The following is a 12,087-nucleotide window of genomic DNA, read 5'->3' as shown; positions in this document are numbered from 1 at the left end:
ATCTGTAACCAGGTACAGATGATGGGGATAATGACTGAGAGTGCCCTGAAGAGATGGGCAAAGCAGTTTGAAGGACGAAATATCGGAGGGAACCAGAAAGGGGAATGAGTATTCTGAAGACAGACCATCTCCTCCGTCGGTTTGTCCAGGATCAAACCTGCTTTCAAAATCCAGGGAAGCTATTCACCTCTGGTCATGAAGGAAAGATTCCTGGTGTACAGGTGAGAGCCGGATGCCTAGATTTACGTAAGACATACCAGAATACCAGATGGAAGTTTCAGTTTTCTCTAGAACTTTTGCAGTGTGAGTGAAAGCAAAGAAGAGAAATTTAATACAAATATATTTTCTATATATACCTGTAATAAAACTCAGCTTCACAAAACACGTCAGGTACCAAAAGCCTAAAATAAATCTTGTATTCTGGAGCGAAAAAGTTTTTAATGTAATTTGATTTTTTGGGCTCTGATTGATAGATAAAAGAGAAGAAATGGAGCCTTCTTTTCAAAACACTCAGATCAAAAAAAAAAAAACACTCAGATCATATTTATGCATTATTTCTGGGCATAATTTTTTAAAAAGATAATCATGCAAGAGGTTATTGTTTGTTCTCAAAGCATTCCAAGCAATCAAAATAATTTGTTTTCTTTTGATTCTTCTCCTTACCCAACATTATATAGGTAAGGTTTTTGCAACATTTACTAAATTTCAGTTAATGTCAATGAAAATTGAAAAAAAAAAAGACAATTCAAGATATGCAAGGTTTGATAAAGTTCTTTCTTCTTAGAACATTTCTGAAATATCCATTTACAGCATCACTGTGTACATTAATGTCTTCCCTTAACTGGTGAATGTGTTGTAGAAGAGATATGTTAAAACAAACTTTTTCTTTTAATTTAAATTTATTTATGTTGATGTATGGTAAAACAAACTTTTTCCATTAAATATTTTTAAGGTGACACATGTGCAATCAGACTTCCTTTAACATAATTTCAGGAGCTTTTTGTACTATGTAATTGGCTTCTGCTGCTTAATTTGAGTGATTATAAAATAATTTGGGTTTTTTTAAAGACTGAGAAGCATTTCCCAAGGTGAGCTTTTCCAAACAAAAAACTGAGTGTTATAAATTCCACCTCCAACAGACCAGAATTCACAACCATTGGTCAGGGGCAAATACCACTGGGACGGCATCCTCAGTCCCTGCGTGCCATTTCAACAAGTCGGAGCCAAAGGTAAGTTTTTACACTTGCCTTCTTCTTGGGTTATAGACTTTTTTCCTACTATAACAACCTTTGAAAAAAAATAATTCACCTTGCTTTAGTGTTTCATGGTGAACTTCAATGGATTGGGTTTAGTTTGCTCCTTTTATATTTATATTATTCTTGGAAAATCCAAAATTCTGAATTAGCTTAGGAATTCAAAAATACAGCAAAAGAGTTTATCTTAATAGCCATGACAGATGCCAATAAAATTATAGTTGTTTCCAATATAGTCCTTAAATCAGGTGCCCTGATACAGAACACATTCTTTGCTAGTATTGACAGGTACTATTGGTTGTTACTGATTGAAATATTATGCAAAAGAAGAAAATTATAAGAATCAGGTGTTTAAAATGTACTGATGATCATATTAGGATTGTGCAATTAGAATGCCTTTTTAAGCTATATATTTTAAAGCTTTATATAAGTATATGCTATTAAAATATCATTAGATGGCATAAAGTAGACATTAAGTTCAAAGTTTCAACAAGCCACTACATTAAACACTAATGTAAGTATTTGAAGGAAGAGATATGCTTTTTATCTACACATGGATATGTGTTCTTCATATTTCTAAGGTTCACAGACTGCCTTATTGGTGATAGCTTTAGGAGATATGTCAAATGCAAGTAAATTCTAATATGCAGATCTTTATAGTATGAAGTGAGAAAAAATAAGCAAGTGCATAATTTTTTTGAACAATGAAACTTTCTGGGAAAATGTACAAGGAAAATATATACTTCTTAGACTAGTGTTGACTGTTGTTACTGCTTCCCCCCTGAATATGGAGATTGGTTCTTGAGAGATTTGCAAATCACACTGTTTTATTAAGCAGGACTTTGTTGGTGACTGCATAATACAGTTTCAAATCTGAGATTGTGCAAAACCTTCTGCAAAGGCAAGTAAAACAGAGGTTTAGTTTATCCTGCGTGAATAAAATTTATTTGAAAAAAGCATAGGAGGGGATAAAAAGGAGCTCCTTGTACTACTTCTTATTCTCAGAGGAATTCCATATGCTTCTGCCTAAACCTGCTTCATAAAGACTTTCTTTCAAGTAACTGAAGGTCAGTTGGTCTGCCAGTGCATTCAAGTTTAAAGGTAATATTTACCATGAATTCCTTTTTATATGTCTGTGTAGGTACAAAACCACACGTACTGTTCATAAGTAAATCCAAGAAATGTATCTGAAATACAAAACCTTTAAAATTAGACATGCTTGATAAAAAGTTTTACAAATATTTTGTTCCTCAACAAATGATCACAAGGTAACACTTTTGATAGGCTTAAACATTTAAAATTATGCTAAGAGATTTTTTTCTAAACTACGCTGTATTCAAAGGAGTATACACAGAATTAAAATAATTAAAATTATAAGATATTGACTGATTCTCCCAAATGCGTGATGCTACCATGGAAAATAAAAATTACATTAATTAAAGAATTACAAAACATTGCTCTAATTTTATGTGTGTGCAAATGCTCCTCTAAGGAAATCTTGCTAAACGGTGACTTTTAAACATGTATTCCCATTGATTCTGAATCTAAACTTTAAATAGCCATTAAGAATTGAAATAAAACACCAAGGACTAAAGGAAAAGTGGTTTTTCTTATCGCCTCCATTTAGTTAAGAACAAATTTTGAAAATATTGCCATGAAATATTAATTTTATGTATGTACATATTAAATTATGTGTGTATTAATGACACCCAGAGGCAACAAAGAAGGAAAAAAAAAGTCTTCATTATTTTGTCTGGAAAAAGCCTTGGGCTTAAATGAACAAGAAACAGACTTAGTTGTATTACTGGCCAGCTCTGTCTTGGTTTCCTCATTTTTAAAATGGTATGACAGTTATAATAATTATCATCATTATCAGCTCTGCATCCCAGAGCTGATGAAGTAACTTCATGCTTACTAAGTGGTGAAACTTAGATAATGTGAAGGCTTTTGTGAATAAAGTGAAAGTCGCTCAGTCGTGTCCAACAGTTTGTGAATCCCATGGACCGTATAGTCCATGCATTCTCCAGGCCAGAATACTGGAGTGGGTAGCTGTTCCCTTCTCCAGGTGATCTTCCCAACCCAGGGATCGAACCCAGGTCTCCTGCATTGCAGGTGGATTCTTTACCATCTGAGCCACCTAAGTTTATCACAGTCTTTCTGCATCTCTTTTTCTCCATGTTTCTTTGTAAAATAAAATCAGTTTATTGTAATTACAGTATCTACTGCAAAAATGTGGGTAGGTTTGTGAATTAATTTGAATACCTGGCAGCAGTAGTCCTCAGAGTCCACACAGTTACACATGTTTTGTTATAAATTATCCATTGAAAGAAAACTACCGGCTTGAGTTTCTCAGTATTGACAGTGATGTATCATTCCTGTTTAGTGCAAACTATTCATAAGTTGTTAGCAATTAAATATTTACGTGTTCCAATGTTTTATGATTAGGAAATTTGAAAAATGAAAGCATTAGCAAGACTCATTGTGGGACTTCTCATCTTGGATGCTGCTGTGACTGCCCCAACTCTAGAATCCATCAACTACGACTCAGAGACATACGATGCCACCTTAGAAGACCTGGATCATCTGTACAACTATGAGAACATTCCAATGGGGCGAGCTGAGGTAACGGATTCCTCCAACTCTTGAGATTTTTTAAGCATCATATAAGGGATTATTGGGGTTTCTTCTCTTCAAATAGATTTTAGTTTACTTAGAAGTAGAGATGGTCCTGGCTTCCCAGGTGACTCAGTGGTAAAGAACGGCCTGCCAATGCAGGAGATGCAGGAGACACGGATTTGGTGCCTGGTTCCAGAAGATCCCCTGGAGGAGGAAATGGCAACCCACTCCAGTATCCTTGCCTGGAAAATCCCACGGACAGAGGAGCCTGGTGGGCTGCAGTTCATGGGGTCACAAAGAGTTAGACACAACTGAGCGACTTAGAACATACACTGAAATGTTCCGACTTAATAATTTCATATTAACATTTTCTCCAGAACATGTTCAGTGTGATGGAGGTTAACATTGGAAGACTCTTTTCTTTTTTATTCTTCATTTCATTTTCTTTACATCTCCTCATAAAGTTGAAAAATAAGAGTTTCTATCAAGTTAGAACAGAGAAAGAGGCAATCAGTGAGAGAAAGGTGAATTCAAATAGTACACCTATAATGATAAAGAAGTTTGGGAAGTTTGAAGTGAAGAAAAAAGATGTGAGAGATTAAAATGTAATAGAAGAAAACTAAAAGAATGCAAAAAAGGGACAATGGTTTGAAACTTTACTGTTTTCCAAGTGAAAATATGCTTCCCTAAATGATCACTCACAGCAGTAATGTAGGCATTGGCAAGGTTACAGACCATTACCTAAATCTAATATGACATGTTCCTAATTAAATGGTAGGCTTTTTATATAACTAAAGGATACAGACTAATTTTTCTGAATCAGAAAACAAGCAGACCTTGAAATGTTGGAGTGTAATGAACACACAACATTGACAAAAACTAATTAAGTACAAATAAACCGAAAGGGAAATTACATCACCTTTACAGAATCAGAACATATTTGGGGCAGTCATTCAAGTGCAAATCTCCTTAGAATAACTTTTGATAAATAGGGACATGAAATATTTAAATAAAAGCATGTATTTAAATTGTATGAGACTTAGATACATCTTTTTTAAGATACTAAATGTTCTCATCTTTCTTTTTATTGCCTTATTAAATAGTTAGATTTTCACTGTACAATATTTTTATATCTTCTCCCCCTACCCTATTCTTTTACTGTCTTTCTCTCATTTGCCCTCTGTCTCTTTATCTTTCTCTTCTTTTTTTTAGTGAAATTTCAGGCTTGATAGCAGGAGACTTCTTCTGAACATTTGGTTATGATTTTTTAAATCTTTATTAATATTCACTGTTGATTCATTTCACTGTGTGCCTTCTATTACATGAAGGGGGCCTTCTGTGGAGAATTTATAGTTATTAATATCTATCTTGCTATAAATGTGATGTCTATATCTCTATTGCATCAATGCAGAGCATTAGAAGAAAGTTTGCAGCACTTAACTCATCTGCCCGTCTCCTTTTTCCATATTGCATAAAATTTTTTTAAAACCACAGTGCGTGTTTGTGTTGTTATCTACTAAAATAAAGATTTTAAACTTATTTGTCATTCTTCCAAAAGATATTTCATAGGATTGGTGAGTACCATAAGTGAATTCTCTATTTTAAGTAGAGCTGAGGAATTTGGATTCAAGGGGCTATTATTCACTTCAGAAGAACAGATGCACAGTACAGAAAACACCTTTTGAGACTAAGCCTTCCTCGTGGCTCAGAAGATTAAAAAATCTGCCTGCAATGCAGGATATCTGGGTTCGATCTCTGGGTTGAGATGATCCCCTGGAGAAAGAAATGGTTACCCACTTTAGTATTCTTGCTTGGAGAATTCTGTGGACAGAGAAACCTGGTGGGCTACAGTCCATGGGGTCGCGGAAGTGAGTAACACTTTCACGTTTTTTAATGCCCTGGGAAAACTGTGAAGGAAGTGAACTTTATCTGCAGACTGCTTTTAAGTTATTCCTCACTGTCAGGATTTTTTGTTGTTGTTGCCCAAGAGGCCCTACACATTCTCATGAAAGTCTAAAATTCTTCCTGCTATCAAGAAAATTAAGCTAATCAATATATCCATATAGAGATGATTTAGTAGACAACTTTTCCTCAGTGTTTGTTTATTCTAGAATAAGAACCTTTCTGTAAGGTACTGAATAGGTGGCATTATATCCTTACATTCTCTAGCCCTTACTTCAGGCAAACATTTCTAATTTTCATAATGGCCTATGCAAGCTCAGAAACCTAAACAGCAGCGGGTTCCAGAGAGTCACGGACAACACCTCGTAGTTAAATAAAATATACCAATCATCACTGATTTAATAACCCTTTGTGGCGAAGTCATCATCAGAAAACTGGTTTTAGGTAGGTGATAGATATAGACACAGGTATAGATAGAAATACAGATATAAATGTGCTATCAGTTCAGTTCAGTTGCTCAGTCATGTCTGACTCTTTGCAAACCCATGGACTATAGCACACCAGGCTTCCCTGTCCATCACCAACTCCCAGAGCTTACTCAAATTCATGTCCATCACGTTGGTGATGCCATCCAACCATCTCTTCCTTTGTTGTCCCCTTCTCTTCCCGCCTTCAATCTTTCCCAGCATGAGGGTCTTTTCCAGTGGGTCAGTTCTTCGCGTCAGGTGGCCAAAGCTTGGAGTTTCAGCTTCAGCATCAGTGGTTCCAATGAATATTCAGGACTGATCTCCTTTAGGATGGACTGGTTGGATCTCCTTGCAGTCCAAGAGACTCTCAAGAGTCTTCTCCAACATCACAGTACAAAAGCATCAGTTCCTTGGCGCTCAGTTTTCTTTATAGTCCAACTCTCACATCCATACATGACTTCTGGAAAAACCATAGCTATGATTAGACAGACCTTTGTTGGCAACGTAATGTCTCTGCTTTTTAATATGCTGTCTAGGTTGGTCATAGCTTTTCTTCCAAGGAGCAAGTGTCTTTTAATTTCATGGCTGCAGTCACCATCTGAAGTGATTTTAGAGCCCCCCAAAATAAAGTCTGTCACTGTTTCCATTGTTTCCCAATCTATTTGCCATGAAGTGATGGGACTGGATGCCATGATCTTAGTTTTCTGAATGTTGAGTTTTAAGCCAATTTTTTCACTCTCCTCTTTCACTTTCATCAGGAGGCTCTTTAGTTCTTCTTTGCTTTCTGCCATAAGGGTGGCAATCTTGATTCAAGCTTGTGCTTCATCCAGGCTGGCATTTCGCATGATGTACTCTGCATATAAGTTAAATAAGCAGGATGACAATATACAGCCTTGACATACTCCTTTCCCTATTTGGAATCAGTCTGTTCTTCCATGTCCAGTTCTAACTGTTGCTTCTTGACCTGTATAACAGATTTCTCAGGAGGCAGGTAAGGTGGTCTGGTATTCCCATCTCTTTCAAAATTTTCCACAGTATGTTATGATCCACACAGTCAAAGGCTTTGGCATAGTCAATAAAGCAGAAGTAGATGTTTTTTTGGAACTCTCTTGCTTTTTCAATGATCCAGCAGATGTTGGCAATTTGATCTCTGGTTCCTCTGCCTTTTCTAAATCCAGCTTGAACACATGGAAGTTCATGGTTCATGTACTGTTGAAACCTGGCTTGGAGAATTTTGAGCATTGCTTTGCTAGTGTATGAGATGAGTGCAATTGTGTGGTGGTTTGAGCATTCTTTGGCATTGCCTTTCTTTTGGATTGGAATGAAAACTGATCTTTTCCAGTCCTGTAGTAACTGCTGAGTTTTCCAAATTTGCTGGCATATTGAGTGCAGCACTTTCACAACATCATGTTTTAGTTTTTGAAATAGTTCAACTGGAATTCCATCCCCTCCATTAGCTTTGTTCATAGATATGCTTCCTAAGGCCCACTTGACTTTGCATTCCAGAATTTCTGGCTCTAGGTGAGTGATCACACCATAGTGGTTATCTGGGTCATGAAGATCTTTTTTGTATAGTTCTTCTGTGTACTCTTGCCACCTCTTCTTAATATCTTCTGCTATGAAAGTATAACACACTTGAAAACATAAACTATATATAATTTTAAAAAGATATTCATGAAATTGGTCCAGTGGCAAAAATCAATCAACCAATCCACTCACCCACCACCTATGGCAAAAATCCAAAAACAAACAAATCAATATGATAAGGTAAGGTGACATGAGGAACCAAATTCAGAACTTTAGTTCAGATCTTCACAAATTATTACTATAAATTTCGTTATAAACAACTACCATATAATTCCCTAAAGAAAATACAAAATACAGCCAGTAGCTCCAGTCATGTGAATGGATTCTAGAATCTGATTAACATGGCATGAATTTCTTGGATGCAGTCTTGGAAGTTTAGATTTTGGAAGGTCAAATAAACTTATATATCTCATCTCTATAAATTAAAGGCAGTGTTTCCACATGTTCTTGATCTTATGGGATACTTTTTGAGTGAACACTGATAACACACCCATAAGGGGTCTCGTTGATGAAAAAGTTCAGAGTAAATGATGCACATTGAGAATGAGGGGATCAGATTCTTCAGTTGTTGCTGTTGTTTTTTTTTTTTCCCTTTGTTCTTGATGCCAAGAGTGTGGTTCTGCATAATGTAGCCTAGAATTTGTTTCATCCGCACAAAAGACAACTTGATATTCTAAAATTGACATTGTCAAATTGTCATTTTACAATGACAGATATCCTGTCATTGTAAAATGACAAGATAACTGCTTTTAAATGCCAATTTTCTTTCTTATAAAATCTAAGACTTGGCAACTTATGCTAATATAGTTTATCCTTTGGTCTAAACTTGGTATGATTATTACTTAAGGCCTTTGATATATGTGGTAGGCAGAATTCTAAGATGTGCTCTAAGTGGCCCACTCCTGGAGGCATCCAAGCTCTTTACAATTCTTAACACCATGAATCTATTGGGATATCACTCCTGTAATAGGTTATGTTCTATGGCATACTTGAAATTTAAAAAGGGAGATTATCTTAGCCTGACGTAAACTCATGAGCCCTTTTAAGTCAGTGTCTTGAGGTTAGGGACAAAATTGGAGTCACAAGAGTAATTCAGTGCAAGGGAAATGATCTGTTTCTGGCTTTAAAGATAGATGGGTATATGGAGCAGGAATGTAGGAAGTCTCTAAATGCTGAGGAGAAGTTGATAGCCAGCAAGTATATGGGGGTAGAAGAAACCCATTTCTAAATATACAGGAAACTTCAAGCTCCACATGAGGTTACAGCCCTGGTCATCACTTTATTTTGGCCTTGTGAGACCTTAAGCAGAGAACCCAGTCAGGCCATTCTTGAACTTCTGATCCACAGAAACTATGAATTTAAAAATGAGTATAGTTTCAAATTACTACGTGTGTGTGTGTGCTAAGTCACTTCAGCCGTGTCCAACTCTTTGCAACCCCATGGACTGTAGCCTGCCAGGCTCCTCTGTCCATGGGGATTCTCCAGGCAAGAACATTGGAGTGGGTTGCCATCCCCTCCTCCAGGGGATCTTCCTGACCCAGATAGCAATTTTCAATGCAGCAACGGAAAACTAATAAAATATGTAGTGATTTAAACTGCTTTTCTGAAAGCCACATTTGAATTACTGTAAGGCTGCAAGGCTTGCATTTATGAGTCCAGTGATTTATTTAGTCAGTGAGCCAAACCACCCTTGATTCCCAGGGTTAGAATCTCAGTAGAGCTTTATTAATTTCTACTGGTAGTAGTATATTCATTACCTCCTCAGTGGTTGGAAAGTATTTCTTCCAATGGTTTGAAAATTATATGCAGTTAATATTTCAGACTGATGACTTACATGATTTCTGAAGCTCTAGAATATCTGGGATCCACTGGACATATATTAGAAAAATATTTTAGACCCAGCAATTCCATCATCTGGGCTTCCCTGGTGGCTCAGCAGTAAGAATCCACCTGCCAATGCAGGAGATGCAAGTTCTATCCCTGGGTTGGGAAGATCCCCTGGAGAAGGAAAGAGCGACCCACTCCAGTATTTTTGCCTGTGATACCCCATGGACAGAGGAGCCTGGTAGGTTACAGTTCATGGCGTCACAAATGAGTCAGACACAACTTAGTACATAAACAACAATGACAAATTCCATCACAATGTTTTAAATTATCCTGTGGATAAATTTGCTGATATAAAGTTGCTGCAGTTTTTACCTCTAGCTTTCATTTTACCATAATGATATGAGTAGGAACTGGTTATAAGCCATAAGACTGAAATGCAGATGTTTTCCTTCTTGATGGATAATAGCTTAATTCTGAGCGCTTATTGCATGTCAGTACCATTCTAGGAATATCACACGTATTATCTCATTTATTTCTTCCAACCAAAGAATGAAGTCCATTATTATTCCCATCGAATAGATAAGAATGTTGAGACAAAGAGCAGTTAAGTAGCTTGACTAAGATTACAGTTATTCATAATATATAATCATAGTGATGTTCTCTTAGTGAAAGTGAAGTCGCTCAATCATGCCCGACTCTTTGCAACCCATGGACTGCAGCCAGCCAGGCTCCTCTGTCCATGGGATTTTCCAGGCAACAATACTGGAGTGGGCTGCCATTTTCTTCTCCAGGGGGTCTTCCCAACCCAGGGATCAAACCCAGGTCTCCTGCACTGTAGGAAGATGCTTTTACCGTCTGAGCCACCAGGGAAGTCCCTGATGCTCTCTTACCAGAATATAATTTCCAACAAACTAATAAAGATTATATTATCCTCCCTTCATTTTCTACCATTTTCTAATTGTCCTTTTAACTTGCACCAGTTTTAGCTGAACTTAATGCCACGTGCATTTTATACTGCACTCTTAGAAAGAAAAACATTCTTCTGTGGGTGAAAGTGCTGCACTTAATATGCCAGCAAATTTGGAAAACTCAGCAGTGGCCACAGGACTGGAAAAGGTCAGTTTTCATTCCAATCCCAAAGAAAGGCAATGCCAAAGAATGCTCAAACTACCGCACAATTGCACTCATCTCACACGCTAGTAAAGTAATGCTCAAAATTCTCCAAGCCAGGCTTCAGCAATACGTGAACCGTGAACTTCCTGATGTTCAAGCTGGTTTTAGAAAAGGCAGAGGAACCAGAGATCAAATTGCCAACATCTGCTGGATCATGGAAAAAGCAAGAGAGTTCCAGAAAAACATCTATTTCTGCTTTATTGACTATGCCAAAGCCTTTGACTGTGTGGATCACAACAAACTGTGGAAAATTCTGAAAGAGATGGGAATACCAGACCACCTGATCTGCCTCTTGAGAAATTTGTATGCAGGTCAGGAAGCAACAGTTAGAACTGGACATGGAACACAGACTGGTTCCAAATAGAAAATGAGTACGTCAAGGCTGTATATTGTCACCCTGTTTATTTAACTTATATGCAGAGTACATCATGAGAAACGCTGGACTGGAAGAAACACAAGCTGGAATCAAGATTGCCGGGAGAAATATCAATAACCTCAGATATGCAGATGACACCACCCTTATGGCAGAAAGTGAAGAGGAACTCAAAAGCCTCTTGATGAAAGTGAAAGTGGAGAGTGAAAAAGTTGGCTTAAAGCTCAACATTCAGAAAACGAAGATCATGGCATCTGGTCCCATCACTTCATGGGAAATAGATGGGGAAACAGTGGAAACAGTGTCAGACTTTATTTTTCTGGGCTCCAAAATCACTGCAGATGGTGACTGCAGCCATGAAATTAAAAGACACTTACTCCTTGGAAGGAAAGTTATGACCAACCTAGATAGCATATTCAAAAGCAGAGACATTACTTTGCCAACAAAGGTCCGTCTAGTCAAGGCTATGGTTTTTCCTGTGGTCATGTATGGATGTGAGAGTTGGACTGTGAAGAAAGCTGAGCACCGAAGAATTGATGCTTTTGAACTGTGGTGTTGGAGAAGACTCTTGAAAGTCCCTTGGAGTGCAAGGAGATCCAACCAGTCCATTCTGAAGGAGATCAGCCCTGGATGTTCTTTGGAAGGAATGATGCTAAAACTGAAACTCCAGTACTTTGGCTACCTCATGCGAAGAGTTGACTCATTGGAAAAGACTCTGATGCTGGGAGGGATTGGGGGCAAGAGGAGAAGGGGACGAAAGAGGATGAGATGGCTGGATGGCATCACTGACTCGATGGACGTGAGTCTGAGTGAACTCTGGGAGTTGGTGATGGACAGGGAGGCCTGGTGTACTGTGATTCATGGAGTCGCAAAGAGTCAGACACGACTG

At 37.5% G+C, this 12,087-nt stretch overlaps 1 protein-coding gene across 1 annotated transcript in view; it reads left to right on the top strand.

Annotated features, from left to right (window-relative positions):
* Positions 1-1,093: 1,093 nt before the first annotated feature.
* The window catches only part of EPYC (epiphycan), a 42,729-nt gene continuing 31,735 nt past the window's right edge, over positions 1,094-12,087 (top strand). Inside the window, exons 1-2 of the mRNA XM_086398915.1 lie at positions 1,094-1,229; positions 3,699-3,875. Coding sequence (XP_086255041.1) covers positions 3,711-3,875 — 165 coding nt within the window. The 5' untranslated portion in view covers positions 1,094-1,229; positions 3,699-3,710. The remainder of the gene's footprint in view (positions 1,230-3,698; positions 3,876-12,087) is intronic.

Source organism: Bos grunniens, chromosome 5, assembly GCF_055505025.1.
Source record: "Bos grunniens cultivar Pamir isolate PY7600 chromosome 5, Bosgru_T2T1.0, whole genome shotgun sequence".
NCBI classification, from domain to species: domain Eukaryota; kingdom Metazoa; phylum Chordata; class Mammalia; order Artiodactyla; family Bovidae; genus Bos; species Bos grunniens.
The sequence above is the reverse complement of the archived record's forward strand: the minus strand, read 5'-3'. Positions and strand labels throughout refer to the sequence as shown.